Source organism: Hyperoodon ampullatus (assembly GCF_949752795.1).
Source record: "Hyperoodon ampullatus genome assembly, chromosome: 8".
NCBI classification, from domain to species: Eukaryota; Metazoa; Chordata; class Mammalia; order Artiodactyla; family Ziphiidae; genus Hyperoodon; species Hyperoodon ampullatus.
Genome location: NC_136921.1, coordinates 4,803,938 through 4,827,070, shown reverse-complemented (window position 1 = coordinate 4,827,070; position 23,133 = coordinate 4,803,938). Strand labels below are relative to the sequence as shown.

General features: G+C 48.6%; 1 protein-coding gene across 1 annotated transcript in view; it reads right to left on the bottom strand.

Annotated features, from left to right (window-relative positions):
- Positions 1-4,168: 4,168 nt before the first annotated feature.
- Positions 4,169-23,133, bottom strand: part of ASB18 (ankyrin repeat and SOCS box containing 18) — a gene marked incomplete at both ends in the record, with an annotated part of 64,511 nt that continues 45,546 nt past the window's right edge. Inside the window, 3 exons of the mRNA XM_079710227.1 lie at positions 4,169-4,354; positions 5,102-5,215; positions 20,055-20,559. Of these exons, the coding sequence (XP_079566353.1) occupies positions 4,169-4,354; positions 5,102-5,215; positions 20,055-20,559 (805 nt within the window). The remainder of the gene's footprint in view (positions 4,355-5,101; positions 5,216-20,054; positions 20,560-23,133) is intronic.

The following is a 23,133-nucleotide window of genomic DNA, read 5'->3' as shown; positions in this document are numbered from 1 at the left end:
TGTTTTGTTCGCTGGAAAAGAAGACAGACAGGGTAACTCTAGCTGCAAAGCCGAATGTGGTTTTGGATGTTTTTCTCAGCTAACTTACTGCGCTCCCTCCTTCCTCTCTCCTTCTCTTAGTCTTGTCCTTCTCCTCCCCTCCTCCTCTTTCTTATCTCTGTGGAATTATGCAAGTCCCTTTCATTTTAGAACTTCCTGCCACATGACCCATAGGGCAGAGCTAGACAGTCATCAATACTACAAATTTTTTCAGTTATTTTATTTTTTGCTTAACAAAGCAAATCGCTAGCAGTAATTAAATTCTGAAAAACTAGGAATGAATTCCATCCCATTTGATGGTTAATATAACCCCCAAACGACCACACTTGCCATTTTTGTCCCATGCACTCATGATCATACATCAGGAATCGTTTTCAGCACATCTGGAGCCACTAGAATCCGGCTGATTCAGAACTAATTTCTAGTGCCAGTTTATTTTCTATTTTTCTGTGCAGCATTCACGTACCTAAGTTGGGGGCAGGGTAAAGGACTTCCTGACATCTTTAGAGGCCCTGTTCATTGCTCTGTTTCTGTTGCACGTGGGTCCATGTTGACCAAGAGCGCTACTATACTGGAGGTACTGGACCCACTGCATATGGTATTGGCCGGCGGGGGAGGGCGGAGTGGGTGCTCATCGGGGATGTCACATGACTGCCTGAGGAGTGTGTTGGTGAGGGAAGCTGCAAAGTGCCCACACTGCCACCTGCCTTGGGAACAGGGGCCCTCATTTGATGCAGACGTGAAGCCAGAGAGAAAGTGGAGAAAGTGGCCCTTTCTCTCCACACCTCCCCTGATGTGCCCAAGTCTCTCCAACAGCCTTGCTGACAAGTTGGCCTTCTTGGCTTGGCTGTGAGCTCCACTAGGAAACTGTCTTGTTGGTGGTGGGTCCTGAGCCCTAAGCCCTGGGCTCCACCCCCAGCAGGCTCAGGCAGGGACGGTTAAAGGAATGAACAAATGACTGAATGGATGAGTGAATGGTTTATCCCCAAGGAACTTCATGGCTTAGCTCTACCTGGGAGCATCTGATTTTTAAAAGAAAATTCTTGTGGGGGTGGTGAAATAATGAATAAGAATTCCACAGTGGTGGAATTTCGGCAGCTATGGGGAGATGTCTGGGGCTCACTCTGAGAATCATGTTGTTGTTTTTAAGCTGTAATTCGGGGAAAAACATGTTTTTGAAAATGTAATAATTGGTCATTACTCGTCAGATTTTTAGAAATTTAAAGTCAATGTGTTTTAAAAGAATTCTACTTTGTTCCGGGACTCCAAAACAGATTTAAAATTTAGTGCATTCAGAAATACAACCTGTTTTCTAAGGAGGAGGGGGATGGAGAGGGGAGGCTGAAGAACAGGCTGTGTCAGGCAGCAGGCTCACTCAGATTCTCATTTGCAAAATCCCGTGAGGACAGGGCTCCCTAGTAGCTGCTGGGGTTGTATTTCTTTTATTTATTTATTTATATTTTATTTTATTTTATTTTTATTTTTTTATTTTTTTGCGGTACACGGGCCTCTCACTGCTGCGGCCTTCCCCGTTGTGGAGCACAGGCTCCGGACGCTGGGCTCACGGGCCCAGCCGCTCCGCGGCATGTGGGATCTTCCCGGACCGGGGCACAAACCCGCGTCCCCCGCATCGGCAGGCGGACTCTCAACCACTGCGCCACCAGGGAAGCCCTGGGGTTGTATTTCTTACTGTTTCCGCCTTTCTCATTTTTCTCATAAATAACGTTGCTTTGCTTTTCCATTTTTGCTGTCTTTATCCCAATATTAGGCTATTTTCTTCTCCTAATAATCAAACAATCATAATAAGAGAAGGAACCATGTATTGCTTTCCTTCTCTGGGCCGCCTTTGGGCCTAGGGCTGTGCACTCTGCTCTCAGGAGGACCAACCAGGGGCAGGGGCGTCACCCAAGCTTGTCAGCAACGTTAAAGTTGGCCGACCCACAGAATCTGGGGCCCCGCCCCAGACGCCAGTGTCAGAATCTGCATTTCAACAAGACCCCTTCAGACTGGAGAAGTCTGCTGCCCTCACGAATTATCTCACTGAGTCCCAGCCCGGTGAGAGAGGTACGCACGCTTTCACTTCCCAGCTGAGCAAACTGCAGCCGATTGGTTAGATAACTGTAACTGTTCTCCTTGCTCAGTGCAGCAGCCTGGATCTGAAGCCCCACCTCTGGGGTGTCACCATGGGTTCCCACCTGCCCTCTGGTGTGCTGCATCCCTTTCCAGGACGAAGGAACTTCCTAGAGTCTCACTGGGGTCACCTCTGCTCACCTGCTCTGTGGCTCCCCACGGCCTGTGCAATGAAGTTCAGAATCCTTGATCTGGAAGCCAAGACCCTCCCGACTGGCCTCCTTCCAGTGGCCAAAGCATAGGGACCCTCCCCTCCAGGCGGATGAATCACTGTTCCTCCACGGTGTGTGCACTGTCCTGCACCCCTGCCTTTGTTCAAGTTTTCCTTTTGATCCAGGGTCAGCTCCAGAATGTCTACGTGGGAGGGGCTCCGGGAGAGCCATCTGCCTGGGGTGAGGGTGTGTGGGGTCTTGAACCATGTTTACAGAGTCGTTTGGGTGAGATGCAGGTCTCAAAGGGCAGGATGTGGGTGGGTCAGCTGAAGGGGAATGCTGTCCTATCCCCCCCTCGGCCTGACCCGCTGTGTTGAAATCTGACCATCCAAGGCTCAGCCGGTCTACTCCTTTCGTGACGCCCACCCTCTTTCTTTTCACCTCCACAGTGGGCTTCACTCACAGACACAACATCCCACCTTAGACGGCAGTTATCTACTGGGGTGTGGAACCCCCCTTCCACACTGCAAACAGTGGGATGGCGTGCCCGCCCTCCTGAGGTTCGTCCCAGCTGCACCTTGCACTGGCTCAAACTGGAAAAAGTGGAGCCACTGCTTACCCTCAGAGGATGAAAATAAGGAGTCCTTGTTTTAAAAGATGGTTTTTGATAGAAAATGCGAGGTCTAGTAAGGCCAACAGATTGGGAGACAGTTATCAATGAAGAGATAGTTTATTAGTCACCATTCCCAAGAGAAGGGTCACACCACACGGGGAAGCACCAGGGTTGACTGGGAAGTCGGGGGAGGGGACATGGGCAAGAGCCTTTATGGTGGTTTCCATGGAAAGGACAGGCGAGGCAGGACACACAGGCGTAGCGCTGGCTAGTCTGAATGACTGCAGGGGGCTCCAGGGCAGAGGGGCTGGCCTTGGTTGTCTGTCACTGGCTCTGGAGGGGCAGTGGCTGGAGCTCCAGGGAGGTAGTAGGGAGTGAACTCTGAGTTGTACTTGAAAAGGGTGCCTGGGGGCATGTTGTTTACAATCTCTAGGAGTTGGCCAACCCTGGGAGGGGCAGTCCCTCCAGGGTCCGAAAGGCCCCAGATGCCGAAGCGCCAGCATATAGAAAATAAAAGACACAGTTAATACAGCCCTAGACCTTTAAGAACGCATCTCCTATTCTGGATGCCTGGGCTGAGCTGATGGCAGCCTCCATGAACCTGTGTCTGTCCCTGGCATCGGGCTTCCTGGACTGTTCCCCGCAGCTGGATCCGCGGGCGTTTGATAAGGCTGTCGCACAGAAGACTCACATAGGGTCAGAATGTCTGGCTCACCACCCCTCTGATGTCCTTCTAGGGGTTCTGGACTGTGATGAGCTGGGAAGCACCAGTGGGCTCCTGGGCGGGGGCTCTCGTTACGGAAGCAAGTGTCCTCTCTCAGCGTGTACGTCTGTCACGTTTGGGGGACAGAGTCTTTCCAAGGGGCTGAGCACTAGGAAGGGTGGGATGTTCCCCTTGAGGCAGAGGGTCTGAAGGCTGGGGGGGCGGGGTGCAGCTCGAGTGCTGCCAACGCATTGTGGGCAGGAGACAGACCTTGGAAAAATATGTGTACCTTTTAGTTCAACCTCCGTTGAAAGGTACTTTCTGATACAAGTACTATGATATTCACAGTTTCAGTCCTTACAAGCAATGCTGAGAGGCAGAAAGGGCCTTTATTGCCAACTCCATGCCCAGGTGAACCTGAAGCTGGGTGGGATCTGTGCACAGGGTGGGTGCCAAGTCCCATCCAGGGCCCCTCCTAACCCTGGAGCCTCCACAGAAGAGCACAAGTGTCTTGGTCCAAATCTCTGGGTTTCAGTGCAAAACCCCCTCTGGCTCCAGAAGAAGGTAATTTTGCAGGGACTTCGGCAAGGGCAACTGGGGCACGAGGTAAAAGCACTTTCTGCCGAACAGTTTCCGAATGGCACAGCGGCAGAGATGCTGCAGACAGCGTGGGGTGCAGGCCAAGGCAAAGAGGGACTGGTAGAAAGGCTGGTGCATCTGAAAGGAAGGCGGGGGAGCGTCAGTCTGGGCACATGGAACCGACACACATCTCTCTCCCAAACAGAAGAGCCCTGACGGCACAGGTGATCCTCTCATGGCTACTGATGCGGGACAACCCTCCCCGAGAGGGTCCGGATACTTTTCTAAAGTGCAGCTCCTGCCCAGTCAGAGGGAAGTCTGCTTTGGGTGATTTCAGATACTATGGGTAACCTCCTAGAATTCGCCTCTGCCCACCCCCTTTGTAGAGCACACTTTGTTGTTCAGTCATCTGCACAGGACTCAAGTCAATGAAACAGGAGGGGATATTTTCTAGAGGCTTCTAGAAAAAAAAGTTCTCTCTTTCTTAATTGACAGTCACCTGTGGACTTTGTTGTGTGGATGCAGTGCCAGCAGCTGCCTCGGTCATATCTTAAGCTGTCAGAGAAAGAAAAAAAGGAGCTGGGACCTCCACAGCCCACCCTCCTCTGGACAGTGGTTACTGGAGCCCTGAGCTTCTTAAGCCCGTGTGGGTCGGTTTTCTGTTCCTTGCAGCCCACAGGACCCCAATCAGAACCACAGGCTGTGTGATTACTGAGCCTCCAGAAGAAAAACAGACATGCTCAGATAGGCCCCCAATTTGCCTTTCTCTTCCCTTCTCCAGATGTTTTCTACTTACCTGGGTATTAGCACAAAACTCCACACGTGGGTTAACAGAAACAGACAACAGTCTTGTACTAACGGGGGAAGAAGGAGCAGCTTCCTCACCTGAAACACTTCTTCAGGGATCACCTCCTTCCAGGACTCTGACACGCGGAGCTGAGGGTAGGAGTTGAAAAGAACCTCGAGGACAGCGGGGGCTGGCGCGCAGGTCTTCAGCACCTGGTTGGAAATGGTGGGAGGCACAGTTTGGGTGGGATGGGTTTTGGGTCCAGGTGGGAAAGGGTGGGGAGACAGGAGGGTGTGCTTGGATCCCACTGCTGCCACTTCCTGGCTGTGTGACCTCCCTGTCCTCCCAGGGAACAATAGCAATCCCAGTAACAGTACAATAGGGTCATTGTAGGGCCCCAGGTATTAGTGCACAGGTAAGCACAGGGCAGCGCTCTGTAAGGGGCTGTCTTATCATCATGAAAAGTCTGGGCCAAGCGGTATGCATTCAAGTTCCCAGGAGGAATATGCTGATGGCTGGGCAGGCTCCTTTGGCTCTGGAGAGCCGCTCAGAGAAAAGGAAATAAGCTCTGCTGGGAGGGAATTTGGCCCAAGGATGGTGTTCCCAGTTTCTTACTTCGATTTTCTAATGTGTTGGGAAACTGGGGGAGAAGAATTGCTTTGCTGTTGCATTTCTTCTCCACTTGGCCTTTCCGTTTTATTTTCAGAGTCCCCACTGGCAAAGAATGTTTATTTTCTAATTTGCAAAGTCTACAGTTCAAGTCCATCAGCTTCACTATAAAGATGGAAACAGTACTTGCTTTTTAAAAAATAAACTTTGTTGTTGTTGTTATGAAGAAGTTTGAAAGTACACAAAGTAGACTGAATAGTAGGGTAAACCCTCATGTACCCACATCAGTTCATGGCCAATCCTGCCCTATCCATACCTCCAGATCCCCTCCCTAATGTTATTTTAAAGCAAATTCAGTGTATCATCATTTCATCCGTAAATATTTGTGTGTCTCTTAAAGGAAGTTTAGAAGAAATGCAAACACAGTGTCACTGTAACAGCTGAGAAATTAACAATAGTTTCCTAGTATCATCTAATATATAGTCAATGTTTAAATTCACAAATTTCTCTTAAATGCCATTATATCAAAAACAGTCATTTGTTTGTTTGAATAAGATTTCAAATAAGACCAACAGCTTTACATTGGTTGATATGATATATTTTCAGGTCTCTCTTTTTTGTTTCATGTTGATATATTTGTTGAAGAAACTAGGTTATTTGTCCTGTAGAGTTTCTCACTGTTGGGATTTTGCTGATTGTATCCCTGTGGGATGCCGCTCTTTCTCTGCTTTCTGTAAATTAGTAGTTGGATTCAGAAGCTTGATCAAATTCAGATTTGATTTTGGGGAGGGGCAGGGCAACTTCATTATTCTCTGTTTGTGAGGTTTAGGATTTACCAAGTGTTGTAGAATTGTTCTTTTTATTTCTTGGTTGAGAAAACTGAGGTTAAGCAATTTTTCTAAGGTCAGGCGCCAAATATCTACAGTAGACAACAGTCAGAGCCAATGGCAAGCCTGGCCTGCATCATGCTCACCAGTGCTCCTTGAACACACCCAATATGGTTGCTCCCTTTACAGCTTACCTAGCTTCTTTCAGATCGAACATCCCTTTAAGACACAGGAAAGCAAAATTTAAAAATTTCACATTTCTTTGTTCAGAGATAACCACTGTCAACGTTTTGTATATACTAAGGTTATATGCATTTAGACAAGGAATTAATACATATAACAAAAATGAGCTAGTGCTTTGCACATTATTTTGAAAATTTATTCTTTATCAAAATAGATTGTGAACAATTCAAAAATTATAAATGAGCATTTAAACATCATTTTTAGTGGCCATAAAATATTGTATGAACATATCATAATGAATTCAATGAATTAACTACTATAAGTTGCCTCAGTATTTTTTGATATTATAAACAATGAACATCTGTGAACACAATTCTATCTCTTTCTGCCCCCAGCCATAGTTATTTAGATTGCTTATACTGCACTGCTGGAAGTAGAACTGCAGGGTCGAAGGGTGTGTATGTTTTAAGGCTTTTAAAACATACTGTCAAATTATAAGTAAGTTGTTACACTTTTTAAAGAACTGAGTATGAGAGTGCCTCTTTCTTCCTACCCAGACCATCTCATTAATTATTTAAATCTGATAGGTACAATATGGAATGTTTACTTTGGGCTGACCATTTGCCTTTCTTCTTTTGTGAATTGCTAAATTATGTCTTTTGCTCATTTTTTCTACAGTGTGTTCATTTTTTCTATTGATTTATAAGTACACTTTATTTATTAAGGTTATTTTTCAGGTAGGGAATCATTTTTGCAAATAATGGCATTTTCTCCTCCTCAATATTAATATTTCTTATTTTTCTTGTCCTATTACATTGGCTAGAGTGTTAAAATTCAATGTTAAATAGCAACACTGATAGCAGGCATCATCATCTTAGTCCTAATTTTAATAGGATTGTCTCTAACATTTCATCATAATCTTGGGTATTAGTTTCACATAAATACTCTAAGTTAAGGAAATATCTTTGTATTCCTAGGTTACTACAAATTTTAGGATTTAATTTTTTTTTTTTTGCCTTTTTCTAACCAAGTTGATACAAAAAGGTTTTCCAATATTAACCCATTTTTGCCTTCATAAAACAGACTCTATTTGGCTATTCTTCCAAATAGAATGGCAGATTCAATTTGCTAAGATTTTTGCAGCTCTCTTGATAACTAAATCTGGTTTACAGTTTCAGCTTTTTGAGCTATTACTGTCAGGTTTTAATATCACTTTATGTTAACTTAGTAAAACCATCTGAGAAAACTATCTTTTTAATACTCTGGTAAATTTTGAAAAGTAGATAATTATTGGAAATAAGAAAGCATGACGGACCTTTCATTTGAAGCTTTTAAGCCTAGCCTTTAGTTGTAGGTGATAATTTAATATTTTCAATTTCTTTCATGGTTACTGGCATATTTTGTTTTGATTTCTTCTTGGCTCAATTTTGTTCACCTATATTTTCCTGGAAAAAGAAAAGAAGTTTAGCATTTCATATGTATCAGTCAGGGTTCTAACAGGAAATAGATGGCATACTTGATACAGGATTATTCCAGGAGGGTTTATTGATACAGGGCTTATTTAGCCAGGGGAACCACAGGGAACAGTGCATTGATATAGAGCTGGCAGCAGAGCTATTTCCACTCCTGGGTCTGCAGGGTGAGAGAATGGGGTGGGTGATCTTTGGCTGGGGACACACAACCAGCCTGAAGCTGAGAGGGCGCCAAGTGGATACATCCTCTGACCTCACTCTCCTTCCTCCCCCACTTCTGGGACACTGCACTGGTGAAACCCAGGAAGCAAGGGCCAGGAGCCTTGCAGATGTGTCCATGCAGGTGGAGAACAAATTTGGATGGGGGCGTATCTCCACTGTATATAGGAATAAGCACCCTGTCTCATTTGAGATTCACTATGATTGTATTTGCAATTTTTTTTCATGTTTAGTCTTGCTGGAATTTTGTCTATTTTAATTTTTTTTCCTCAGGAAACCAGCTATCGGATTACATTGATCAGTTCTCTTTAAAAATATTCCAATCCATTACTTTTTACCTTTATTGTTATTAATCCCTTTCTCCATTTCTCTTTTCAGCTCCTTGGATTGACTGCTCAGTTAACTTGACAATATGTTTTCCCTTGAGTCACAATAAAGCAATTTTTCAAGTGCTATGGATCTTCCTTTGAACAGAGGTGTGGTCAGAGCCATAAGTTTTGACGCACAATGTTGTCACTGTCTTTCTTTCTTAAACAGTCTGCAATTAAATAACTATTGACGCAGTATTCATTTGGGAGTGTGCGATGAAATTTTCAAAAAGTTAATTAAGAAATGTTTTTGGCCACACTGCACCTTGCAGCTTGCGGGATCTCAGTTTCCCAACCAAGGATTGAACTCGGGTCATGGCAGTGAAAGCCTGGAATCCTAACCACTAAGCCACCAAGGAACTCCATAAATTATTTTTAAAAATTAACTTTTCCTATTAATTTTCTGGAGTATTGTATTCCGGCTTTAAATAATGTCTGATTTTGAAGCACTAGAAGTTGTATTCTGTTTGACGGTTCAAAGTTCAACATGTATATGTCACATTTATGATGTGAAGCTTCTACACTTTTTTTCCCTACTTTATCTATGGGAAAGACTGAGATATGAATTTAAAATCATCTAGAATTATTATTTTTCAGTTACTTTCTCCATTTTAACATAATCTCTTTTGGGCATGTAAGGTTCTTAATGGTTATCTCTTCACTATGGACTGTATCCTTCATCAATGTCAAGCGAATCTTTTCTTCTCATTTTGTGTATTTCCGTGGGACTCTCCTACATTGCATATTGATGTCAGTCCCTCATTTTATTTTCAGTTTGTTTTTGCTAGAATTACCTCTGCCCACTCTTTAATTCTAACCTTTTGTTTCACATTGTTTTAAAGTGTTTGAGAGTCTCTACTGGTAATAGGGTAACTTAAGAAATGTGTATTTATTGTTATAGATAATCTATCTGGTTTTACTTCTATCATTTTATTCTTTACGATTTTTTATGCTTCTTGTTTCCTTTGTTGTCTGACTTCTGTTATACAGGTTTGTATTTTCTTTGTATTTATCTTCTATATATTTAAAAAAGATTTTTTTGGGGGGCTGCATTGGGTCTTTGTTGCCTTGCGTGGGCTTCTCATTGCAGTGGCTTCTCTTGTTGCAGAGTACAGGCTCTAGGCACTCGGGCTTCAGTAGTTGTGGCTCATGGGCTCTAGAGTGCAGGCTCAGTAGTTGTGGTGCACGGGCTTAGTTGTTCCGCAGCATGGGGGATCTTCCCAGACCGGGGATCGAACCCATGTCCCCTGCACTGGCAGGTGGATTCTTAACCACTGTGCCACCAGGGGAGTCCCTATCTTTTATATTTTGGAGTCTATATCTTATTTAAAATTTTACTAGTGGTTACCTTCAGAATAAAAAAATATTAACCTATATTTCTCTAAACATCAAAATAGTATCTTTTGTGCTCTAGATCTACCATTATCCCTTCTCTCACCTCTCTTAACCAATTCTTCTCCCTCCTTAGTAACATCTGAAGTTTGTGTTCCAGATTATAATTAGTACAAGATCTTATTTTATGCTATCTATCTCCTTGGGAAATAATTTTTGGTAGTTGCATTTAGTTTTACCACCTGCCTGACAATTATTTAAGTTGTCTCTATTTTAACTGGATTGTTTAAGCCATTCATTCCACAGATATTTTCAGATATAAAGATTAAAGATTGTGTTATGTTTGTGTGATAACAAAGGCAAGCCTTGGCTTCACAGAATTTTACAGTCCCAAATGATACAGTCTCATATAATAGTAGTAGAAGTAGTAGTAGTAGTAGTAGTAGTAGTAATAAAAATAAATGTATAGGTGCCATAGTACTATGGTGAGAGAATCACCAGGTGCTAGAAATGACAAGTAACTCAGACCTAGATTTGCATGGGGTGGTGAGTTGGTCAAGGAAAGATTTCTGGAGGAAGTGACATTCAAGCTAAGACATGGAGTAGGAGTTACAAAAGGTGTGGAGAGTTCTGAGGACCAAAATGTTCTAGGTGGAGAAAACATTTACCAAACGTGGGAGGTGAAAAGGAACAAAAAATATTGGCTGTGGCATGGAGTTTGACACGGGGAGTAGTGAGAACTGGGACTGGAGAGGAAAGCAGGGTCAGATCTAGAAGACCATTGTCTGCCATGATAGGGAGGCTAGACTTATTTTGAGGGCACCCAAGAGGCCTTGAAGGATGATGAGTGGAGGAGTGACAGGGTCAGGTTTTAATTTTAGAAATGTCACCATGGCTACAGTGTTGAGAAGAGTTTCATGGGGCCATATTGGAGGCAGACAGCCCAGTTACGAGGATACTTTTGCAATCTAGCGGAGAGATGGTGGTGGCCTAACCTCAGCTGGTGGCAGCCAGGATGGAAAGAGAAGAAAGATTTTGAGAGATATTTAAGAGGTCGACCTGAGACAATCTGCAGATTGAGTTTCCCATTCCTGAGACAGTCTTTCCCACCACCTCTTGGTCAGCTGGGTACTCCCATCCCATCCGGCCTTTTGTCTCCACTACTCCACCCAATCCGCCCTTGCCAAGGGTGCCCATGAGCAGGCTGCATCCGGTGGTCCCGGCTCTGCGTCGCCTCGTGCTGTGTGTCAGCACTTCTGACACAGCCGATCACGTCCTCCACTTGATATGTTCTTCTCTTGGCTTCCAGGAAGCCACACGTATACTCCTTCACTTCCCTCACTGCTGCTCCTTCTCAGTTTCCTCTGCTACTTTCTCATCTCTGCATCTTCTCCCTGCTGGAATGGCCTTGGATTTAGTCCTCATTCCTCTTCTCTATTTACTCTCCCTCCCTGTGATCTCATTCAGCTTCCTGGCTTTAAATACCATCCATATGCCACTGGCCCTCAAAAGCATATCTCCAGGTCCGTGAAACCTCCCTCCCAAACTCCAGGCTTGAATATCCAACTGCTTACTTGATATCTCCTTGTGGCTGGCTCCATCTCACACCTAACGTATTGGAAACATAAATCCCAAGTCTCCCCCCCCGCAGCCCGGGACTTACTTTCCCATAAGCTTCCCCATATCAGTTGATGGCACTTTTCTCACCCTTCAGTCTCTCAGGCTAAAAGCCTTGGAGTCATCTTTGACCCCTCTTCTCTCATATCCCACAGCCAATCTGTCAAGAAATCCTGTTGGCTCCACCTTCAAAATATATCCAGAACCAGACCACCTCCCTTGTCCATGCCACCGTTATCCCTCAGGTGGATTATGGTCACAACCTCCTAAGTCATCTCCCCACTTCTATTCTGCTCCTCCTAAAGTATGTTCTCAACATGGAGACCACAAGGAGCCTCATAAAATGTTAGTCAGGCCATACCCCTCCTCTTCTCAAACCACTCCAATGGCCAAAGTCACTGCAATGTCCTATGAGACCCCCCCCAGGGTGTGCCCCTCCCCCACCTCTCCCATCTCATCTCCTGCTACTGTCCCACTGGTTCTCTCCACCTTCAGCCACACTGCTTCCTTTATTGTTCCCCACGTGGATCAGGCTCACTCCAGCCTTGGGGCCACAGACTCTTGGCTTGTCTGCTGGGCTGCTCTTTGCCTAGACATCTGCTTAGCTAATTCCCTCACCTCTCTCAAGTCTACTCAAAAACCACCCATCCTAACTACCCTCTTTAAAACGCACTGTCTCCCGTCTTGCTTCTTCTCCCCTAGCCCTTATCATTTTATTGGCCCATTTATTATGGTTGTGGTTTAATGTCTGTCTTCCCCATTAGAATGTAAGCTCCATGAGGGAAGCAATACTTTTTTCCCCTGATTTATTCACTCATTAGGTATCCTAAGCATCTAGTATGTTGTTGGCAAATGGCTGGTGCTCAATAAATATTTGTTGAATAAATAATGCAGTAAATGGAAATATTTTTTTCTTTTAAAAAAATGCATTTAGGAAGGCATGTCTTATGAGCCCTTGATATCTAAAAGTGTCTTTCTTTTGCCATCAAAATGAAAGCTATCTTGGCTGAAAATAGAATTCTAGCATCCAAACTTTTTCTTTAAAAATCTGTAGATGATATTTCATTGTCTTACAATAACACTGCAGCAGAGAAATCTGAGTCCAGCCTGATTTTTATTCCCTTATGAATAACCTGTTTTCTGCTTGGATACTTTGCAAGCCTTTTTAGAACATTTTTTTTAGAATGTATATAGGTATGTGTCTCCCATCACTGATTTGCAGAGAATATCCATTCAACTTCTCTATGTTAAGATTTTTTAGGGCAGCTAAGTTCTCTTCTATTATGTCTTTATTATTTTGGATCCATTGTTGTATGTTCTTCAAGAATATCACTTATCTGTGAATTGTCTCTCTGCTCTTTGTCCTTTACGACCATCAATTTGTTTTTTAGTTTCTTGGCTTTGTTTTTTGTTTTGCACTTAAGAAGTTCTTTTTTTTAAATAAATTTATTTTATTTTATTTATTTTTATTTTTGGCTGCGTTGGGTCTTCGTTGCTGCGCGTGGGCTTTCTCTAGTTGCCGCAAGTGGGGGCTACTCTTCGTTGCAGTGTGCAGGCTTCTCATTGTGGTGGCTTGCTTCTCTTGTTGGGAGCATGGGCTCTAGGCACGCGGGCTTCAGTCGTGTGGCACACAGGCTTAGTAGTTGTGGCTTGGGGGCTCTACAGCACAGGCTCAGTAGTTGTGGCGCATGGGCTTAGTTGCTCTGTGGCATTTAATGGTTTGGGGAAGGGCAGGTTTAAGCCAATTGGGGCCAATAAAACACAAAGAAAGACTTCCTCAGGGCTTCTAGAGAAAACAGCTGGATCTGAATAGGAGGCTGGTTGGCCCAGTTGCTGGAAGCCATTTAGGGACCAAGAGAAGGACCATTTTTGAGGGCAAGGCTGACTTAAAAGACATCGGGTTCTTTGATGATGTCACTGAGACTCAGAAACCACCAATCCTGAAGCCTGTGCTTCTTGTTGTGAGAGATACAAGGGAGGCTGGAACCAAGTCAGGCAGGGGCTGCCTGGTGGGGCTGTGACTATGAGAAGGAGCCGCCTGGGGGTATTGGAGCCATGGAGATGCACGTGCTGCTGTAGAAGCTACCTAAGGTGGAGGAAGAGGGGGAGAAATACCTTGGCTTTCCCCCCTCCCCCTCCAATTTCCCATGGTGCCTCCCTTGGCTGAACCCAGTCAGAAGCCAGCTGATATGGGGCTCTGTGTTAGCTTGAAGGGGCTCTGTACCCTATCAGGATGCAGAGCAGAACACAGAGACAGCAGGGACTGGATGCGGGGGCGCACATGCAAACAGCACAGCACTCTCACTTACATCATTGATTTGATTTTTTTAATGAATCAGTTCTGCCTTTTACTTCCTTTAATGTGTAATCTGACCCACCACTGTGCTCTTGCTTTCTTGGTATAAATTTATCTCCATCTTCCTTTTCATGCCATTCTACTGACTCCTCAGTTTAACCTGTCTGGTTTTGTGCATTTAAAGACTAGACCTTCTTGCATTCCATAAAGGATGGCACACAGGGCGCACAATTTTTCAGATTTTCTTCTGGATCTTTTGATGAGAGGTACGGATTTCGTCTCTCCTCTCAGGATGCTATCTCATTTTTCTCTTCTGCCCTTCCCCACAATGAATCCATTAATTTTTTTCTGTATTCATCTCTGATTAAGGTGAGATCCAGACACGAGGGCTGTCAACATGCAGGGGAAGTCCACGGTCCCGTTCTCTGTTCACTTGGGAGATGGTGGAGGGGCAAAGTGGAGGAAGGCTGGCGAGGGCGATGCCCAGCCTGGTGACCTGTACTCCACCAGGAGGCCTCTTCCTCCCACCCTCCCCCCAGCAAACTAGCAGGTTGCTATGGAACTCAGGTTCCTCAGTTTCCACCTCTGCACTTTACTGCATCTCCCATGATGCACTGCACCTCCACAAGCATCCCCTACTGCCTGGTGGACTTGAACTATTTGTCTGTAATGTCTGCCTGATTGCCTGAAAACTTAGGGCCGTGCAGCAGAGCCGCATCAGCCCTTCCTGACTCAGACATGAGCTCTTCCTGTTGGTGCCGTGGATTTGCTTCCTCCCCCTCTTCCTTCCATCCTTCCTTCCTCCTGTCTATGCCTTCACAGATATTTTAACATGAAGACAGGAGCAGCTGCCCATTTAAATGGGTAATCATATTACTCTTATCATCTCTGGTCCCCTCCCTACCCCAGTTTTGTTTTTTCCCTAATCCATTACTGTCACAAGCTCCGGCTTAAGTGGGCTTTAGAGAAGGAGAGAATGAACACGGTAGGCTGAGCTGCAGAGGGAGAGCCAGGCAGGCGTGCCTCTTCCCAGCCCAGCCTCGCACCCCATCGTGTGCTCTTGACATGCTGGTATTTCTGGCTTACACCAGCCACCACTAACATGCCATTTCCGGGAGCACAGTGAATTCCGTCGGCCCCTTTTCTGTGTTGGGAGGAAACCATGCCATTGAAAAGAGCAGTTCACACTGGATTTCTCCAGATCTAGTCTGTCTGTCTTTACATGGTATCCTAGGCAATTCCTGCATCTTCAGACTTTCCTCAGGCCAACCTGGACCCTCCAGCTACCCTCCCACTGGCCCTCTCACTTCTCTGCAAAATATTCAGTGGTTCCCAGTGACTGCATGCTACCTGGACATCCCCATCCCTCCCCTCAAGCCCCAGCCCCCAGGAACAGCTGCCCTCCCTCAGTAAGAGCTCCCCCTTCCGCAGGCCCCTCCTCCCTGGGTCATGGACTGTGACAAAGTCTTATTGCCTGTCTCTGGGAATTCATTGCCTGTCTCTCCTCTGTTCCACCTCTCTGGAGCTCCCGGGCCCTTCCCAACCCCTCCGTGCTGTGCCCCCCTCATGTTTGCCAGGCAGCTGGCTGCCTTCATTATTTTTACGCCAACACAGTTTAAAAATCTCCGCTGCCTCCTTGCTGTCTGTGGAGAAGCGGCTGCCACGTTACTCTGACACACTGATGGCATTAGGGTCCGCGCACACTCTCTTCAGCTAATGAGGCGGCAGAAAGAAAATTAAGGGGAAAAATCACACGGGCACACTGCTTTCTATGTAGATGAAGAAATAAAACAAAAGCAAGGAAAACGGAGGCGCGCTACTGCTGATAGCTCACCTCCCCCCTCCCATGGGGGCAGCGTGCAGGCACTGCTGTGTAAAGGCAGGGAAGGGAGCCCTGGGTTTTGACTACTGCTACCCCAGGCTCCCCCCACGGAAAACCCTAGGAAATTGGAGTGTGAAGTCACGTTACCTAATTCTGTAATTCGGTAAAAAGAAAACAAAAACTTCAGGTCCATATGTGCAGCGTGGTCAATGCCCAGAAGGAGAGGCAAGACCAGAGGTTTGCAGATGTTTCTAGAATCTGTCATTCTCGCCCTCCACCTCCCATTTCCCCTTGCTCCAGCTACCTGCATCCCTCACCTGGACCGCACGACAGCCGGGGGTTTCCCAGCAGCCCCCAAGAGAGCATGTTCTCTACCCCTGAGCAGAGAAATCACCCTCCAATTCTCACTGGATTATGTCACCTGTCCTGCTTAAGATGATGTAATAGATTCCTATTGTTCTTAAGACAAAGGCGCAAACCCTTAACGAGGGCCCTGCCTAGGGTCCCGGCTCTTGCTGTTTCCCCTCCAGCTACTGTGTCATTCCCCCCGCCAGCCCCCCGCACATATTGCAGAGTTCCTTCTGCCCCAAGACTTTTTTTTTTTTTTTTTTTGCGGTACGCGGGCCGCTCACTGCTGTGGCCTCTCCCATTGTGGAGCACAGGCTCCGGATGTGCAGGCTCAACGGCCATGGCTCATGGGCCCAGCCGCTCCGCGGCATGCGGGATCTTCCCGGACCGGGGCACGAACCCGTGTCTCCTGCATCGGCAGGCGGACTCTCAACCACTGCGCCACCAGGGAAGCCCTGCCCCAAGACCTTTGCACCTGCTGTTCCTTCTGCCTGGAATGATTTCCCCTCCCCTCTTCACACAGCTAAGTCTCCAGCCTTCAGATCCAGAATCACTCTATAAGCCCTCGAGGGAGCCTCGGACTCCCTGCTCAGCCAGGTCTAGCCCCTCGTTTGGTACCTTCAAGGTCTGGAGGGCCTTGGCTTTGCAGCTTTTCACATCACAGCAATTTCACAGTGGTGTGTGTGGTTATCTGAGTCAAGGCCATCTCACCCACGTGACTGGCAGCTCCATGAGGGCAGGAAATACCCATGCTCCGGTTCAACACTGTACCACCAGCACGGGAGCACAGCCGCTCCCTAGAAATGTTTGTTGAATGAATAAGTGCTTAAGGGATGCCTGTGGGGGAGAGCTTTCATCACCGGTGTTGGCCTGGCACTTCCCCAACTCCTGGGCAAATCTAAGCGTGAATTATTTATGACTGCCCAGGTGACGGGCAGAAGGAGAGAGGAACGTGAGCAAAGGCCTTTACCCCAGACCAAGCATCCAACCCACAAAGTCAACTTGCGGCAGCTAGTCTGGATCCACCCTCGTGTGTGCGTTTCTCTGCCCTCCTGCCCGCTCTCCTCTAGGCCGGGCCCCCTGCGTCCCGGCAACTTCCAGAATTCAAACCTGGCTGCATCCTGACACCGCACCTGCACCTGCCCTCGCGTCCCCACCTGACTCTGGTGTTAAGCAGCGGTCAGCCGGGTAGAAAGGCCTGGCATTGTCCACATGCTTGCTTTCCCAGCCGTGACACCGCTTTGATGTTCGCGGCAGCGCAGTGCGCGCGGATCCGACGGATGCTTCTGAGTCCGCCTGCTGCGGCGCTGGTGCCTTTGTCTGGGCACCGGGGAACTGTGATTTATGTCATAAGCTCGCTGCGAAACCTTTTGCCTCAGTAATTCTGAGCTCCGTGGGTGTCTCTTTACATCTATTTAAAGCACGGCTGCTGCCCACGGCCGGCGTGCTCTGTGACATTCCCCGGTGCCTCTGTGTACGCCTCGCCATGGCGCTGAGTCTTGCCTGCAGAGCATCTTTGTGGCTCGTTTCAGCGTGTTTGCTGCGCGCTCCACGGGGGCTGCTGAGCGAGTCGGGTCTGCCCTTTGATGTCCCGCGTGCTGATTAGACCCCTTTCCCGGTGGAGCACATGCAGGGGGCCTGGATGCTGACGCCACATTTCCAGAGTGTTCACCCTGGTTGTCCTGGGGCGAGGCCAGAGCTTCACAGGCACTTGTACGTTGGCTTGGAGGATGTCCAGGTTGGTAGTAAACGCGCTCTTGCCCGCAACCTGCTCCTAGCCGGGGGCGCGGGGGGGCAGGGGGCTGCGGACCTCCTCCGCACCGTCCCCCGCCCCGAGGTGTGGGCGGGCCTCAGCGCAAAGACGTTGGAGGCCTGTTTCCAAAGATTTTAACTGCAGCGCCGTGCCCGGGGGTTGCTGGAATCCCCTTCTCTCATTCAACAAACTTTGACTGAAGGTCCCCTGCACTGTGCTCTGTGAAAGCCTCAAAGTATTAAGATTTCTCAGAGAAACTCCGGTTCTTTCCGCAATGGTGTGGAACTGCTGGGAGATTGATCATCATCTCCAGAAGCCAAGCACCTCTCGTGGCCTCTTGGTCCCCGTTGTAACTAACTGTCCCAAGACCCAAATCCACAGCCACCCCGCACCCCACTGACCTGCTCCATTCCTGTGTGGCTGACAAAGGATGTCGTGAGGATATCCCAGGACGGGGCCCCTGGAGGCCCAAAGGGGAGGCACTGGGCTTTGCCCTGCATCTCTAGGTCAAGGTGGGGTGATTCCACAGCCTTGGAGACAGAGTTCAGGTGCTAGAAGTCCTGTCCCCCGGGATGATGCCTGTGGGGCTGCACCTCGGACATTGAAACCTGGACAGAGATCTCTAAAAATCGAATGTCTTCGAGGCTAACAAAGGATTATTACTGGTCACCACTGAAATATACTGACTTTTTTTTTTCTTTAAAAGAATTTGTCCCAGGTGTTTTTCACTGTTGGGCGTCATGTAAAGTCTTGTTTCTTTCTTTGTTGTTTTGTTGTTTCTTGTTCATTCTTTATGCAGTTTCACACCATAAGGGTTGAAGGGTGCATCTTGGTTTAAGGCACACACAGTGTGAATTGGAGGGGTGGTAGGTTTCCATTTTATCAGTAGATGAACTAAGCCTGCTAATATTGGGGAACGTCTAAATGTAAATCATGAATATAAAAGGGAAGTGTTATAGAATACAAAAAGGCTGGCGTTTCTTCCCTTTCAAGAGTCCACGCATGGTATGGAAATCACTGCATTAGTAGAATGCCTCAAGAGGATGACTCGAAGATGGTGCCAGACTTGGCATAAGAAACTTGTCATAAAGTTTGTCAAGTAAGGAAACACCCAGGGAATTGTCTGGGTGGATTTTCCATTTCTCACCTGTGTTTTGAGAGACAAGAGTTTTATTCTGTACGCATCTGGGATGCAAAGTTAGCATTTGAAAGAAATGTGTGAATCTCACTATTTCAGACCATCTAGACCATCTAGCTGTTGTCCTTTTAGGATAACAGCTTTTAGGCTATTTGTGTAAAGCTTATCAGGCCAAACACGTCTCTGGCATATGACTGGTGAATCTGGGATAATTTTTAAATTAAGCACAGCCAATTTTACATCGAATAGAATGCCCTCCCTTCAATGAAATCTTTCGGGGGAGGACAATCGCTTATTTTAACTAGTATTTTGGGAAACTTTCCTTTTGGAAATATTTTCTGTCTTTATTTTCTCTGATAAGAAATGTTTATTCTTCATCTTTATCATTTCAGTGCAGATCTGATACGTGGAAAGGCGACAAGCAGCTCAGAGCCAAGTCTGCAAAGTGGGGTTGAGGTCCCAACACAGCCTTGACCCTGAACAGGGCACTTCACCTGATTGAAATCCAGGTAAGGGAATGTCAGGAGCCTGGTGTATTTCACAGGCGTGTGGTGAGGACTGAGTGAGAGAAATCTGTGAAGTGCTATCACTAATCCTATTAATAAGGTGGATGGTCACATTGGGTATTTCATTTCAAGCCAAATACCAGATGCGACAAGAGACTGATTTCATTGTTCACCAATTAAACCAAAAGATAATCTGCCAAAATATTTTGAGCCATGACGGCATCATAGAAACAAGTGCCTGGCGTCCCCAGGTGACAACTCTGCAAGGTCTCACTCGAGTATGCTTGTTGACCCCCCAACCTTTTCATTTTCTCGTGACTCTAGAAAGGGCTGCCCAGCCCTGGCTCCTCAACGTGTGGTTCCAAGACCTCACCCTCATCTCTAGTCTTGCTAGAAATGCAGACTCTGCCACCCCTCCTGCGGGATCAGAATCTGCATCTGGACCAGTCTCCAGGGGGGTTCCGGGCCCCTGAAAGCCTGAGAAGCGCTGCATGCCCCCCGGCGGCAGGCCGGGTCCCTGCGCTGCAAAGTCCTCGTGGCCTGTCCCCGACCCCCTCTTACCTTGGGGAAGGCGTCGGGCCACACGGTGGGGGAGCCGTGGTTGAGCAACGCCTGCAGCGTGCGCTGCGGCGCGGCCTCGGGGGCGCAGGCGGCCGTGTGCAGCACTCGGGCCAGCGGCGACGCACCCCCGTAGTCCAGCGCGCCCGCGTCGGCGCCGTGCCGCAGCAGGAGGCGCGCCAGGCCGTGGTGCGCGTGGCCGCAGGCCTTGTGCAGCGGGCTGCGCTCGTCCTCGTCGCGCGCGTCCGCCGCCGCGCCGCACCGCAGCAGCAGCGCGCACAGGCGCAGGCAGCGCGCGTGCTCGTCGGGCCGCCGCGCAGCGCCGCACGCCGCGCTCAGGGCCGTCTCGCCGTGGGCGTTCCTCGCGTCCACGCGCGCCCCGCGGCCCAGGTAGAGGCGCGCGTGCTCGTCCAAGCAGTGCTGAGCCGCCACGTGCAGGGGCGTGTCCAGGCCCGCGCCGCCCGCGCGCTGCACCGAGGCACCGTGCTCCAGCAGCGCTTGTGCGCACCTGCGGGGAGGCCAAGGTCAGTCACCCGGGCTGGGCCCGGAGGACGCCCCGGCACCGGCGCCCTGTTTCCCCCAGCCCGGCACGCCCTGCCTGCGGGTTCCGGGGCTTCGGACGCCCTCCCTCCCCACCGGGGGTGTTGGCTCCTAAAACAGCCAGGACAGGAATCCAGATCTCCCGTGCCCAGGCTATAGGAGTTCAAACTGAGCTGGAAAAACAAAACAAAACAAAAAAAGAGATTAAGGCAAACCTGGGGGTACAGGTTACTAAATGGTGGCAACAGCTAGGAACTTTTCCTAAGAACCCACGAGCAGCGTTAACATTTACCTTGTAATTTGTAACTACTTGGTGCTACTCTGGAAGGTAATGTGGTTCAGGTGACGGTGCTGGAAACACGAATTTCCTGGGCTCTTTGTCACAGGTGGCAGTTGAAGGGTCTGGGAGTCAGGGTTCTAAGGAGGGCCCCTTAGGCCGTCGGGCTCTTTATCAGCCGGCAGGTACCTGCGCTTTGGCAACGGTGTGAGGCAAGGCTTGCCTTACTCCCTGGGATGGAATCTATCCATCATTCCTCAAGACACTGACACAGAATGGCACTGGGGTGTCCTCAGACAGGACTGGATGCATGGGTGAAACCCAGAACCATGCCTAACTGTGGGACTATCTTGGTTTCAGCCAAGCTCTCCTTGAACAGACTGTGGATTTTGGCTGTTGCTAAATCCCACAGTGGTGTCCTGGGGTTTGTAGGCTCCCTTGGGACACTGTGGTCTCCCCCAGAGGTGGGTGTCTCCTGCTGCTTCCAGGTCCATCAGGTGGATCCCAAGACTGTCCTCTCCCAGGAGAGCAGTTTCCTCAGAGCCTCTTCCCCACCTGGGAGAACTCCAGGCACCTCAATCCAAGCCCAGGTGGCCGTTGCTGACTGGTCAGGCCCATGCTGGAAATGGGGCCTCAGACACTGGTGGGGAACTCAGCCTGGACCAGCCTGAAAGTAGGACCGTCTCATAGACCCTCCCACCACCCTCCTCCATTCTGCTGGCCCTTGTCCTTCATGGGCACCGCCAGAACACCAGCCCCACTTCAACCCCCCACTCCCGGGTCACCTCCTGGACGTTGCCATCAGTGTGTTTACTCCACGTTTGGAGTCTGACGCGCCACCATGCTGACTTCACAGCGTGAGGCTCTGGTCCGTCTAGCTAGCCCTCCTGTTGGTACTCTCCTCATCGCTCCTCTGTTGAGACTTGGGTCATCGGCCCCTGGCTTTCTCAGCCCTTCCTGGCTTCACTTCCTTCCCTGGGCAGCCCTCCACTCTCTCTTCTCGGCGTCCTCAGTTCCCTTGAGTTGAGGGGACGTGGCCATCCCATGCGTCCGTTGGCCGCATTTTCAGTTGGGAATCCAATCATCACCCACCCGCTCTTCCCCCCTTGGCTGCAGAGTGCTGCTGGAGGGAACACCATTCATGGAGATTGGCCTCTGGGCTCAGCTGGTCCTCAGGGCCCTTTGGCTTATACTTCCCAGGGCTGAGCACCAGCTTCTCCTTCCTTGCCCTTTACTGGCTGTTCCAACTGTTGACCGCTGTCCCCAAGAGATCCTATTTCTATTCTCCTCCTTCTCAGCAATCTACCCCTACTTCACTCAGCGTGCACGTTCTCCCAGGAGCTGCCATCCTTCCCGCCTTGTGCCACTGAGTCGGCCCCCGTACCTGTTAGAATCTGCGTCTACATGACTGTCCTGTCCTACTTCCATAGGTCTGAGGAAAGGAACCCCTCTTGACCCTCTTGTCCCAGGTGTAGTCCTCTTCTGCTTCCTTGGGGGTCTTGCTCTGTGCGTTACTTGCTCTTCGCTTTCACCCTGTCCCCCACCGCCTCTTCAGTGGGCCACTCAGCCCTGCCGATTCCATCTCTTGAATAATCACTTGAACTGCCTCCTCCCTCCATCCCGTTGTCCCTGTCCTTTGTTGAGGCCCCGAATCCTTTTTTGCCTGAAGCTAAGGACAGTCTCTTAATTTGTTCCCTGTGCCCGTCTAACAAGCTCCATACTACCCAGAAAGAGCCTTTCCAGTGTGAATCATAAGCCCTGTGCCCGCTGAAAACCCAAAGGCTCCTCCTGGCGGCTGAAGAAAGCCCAGGCTCCTTTCCCCGGGACACAGGACACCGCGTGATCCAGCTTCTGTGGGCCTCAGCAGTTTCATTTCCTGATGCGGCATCCCGTGCTTCGATCCTACCTGACCAGGTGTGGTTCTTAGGACGCATCCTATCTTTCCTTCCTCTTCCTCTGGGTCCCACTTCTGTGTTGTCATGTTCCTCGTGCCTAAGTGTCTGGGCACAGCCTTTATCACACTGTGTTTCAAATGTTCACTGGCACGTTTGATTCCTCTCTTAGACGGTTGGCGCCTTGGGTGTGTAGAAATGGGGGTTTATTTATCTCTGCTTCTCCGCGCCGAGGGCAGGGCTAGCCCACTGTTGGTATTCCCTAGGAGCGTGTAGAACAAATGCATTTCGTTAATGAACAGCCTCCACTTTTCCTTCGTGTGGCTGCTGTTTGTCCTGTGCTTTGCCTGACTGGGGCTCTGAACGGGATCCT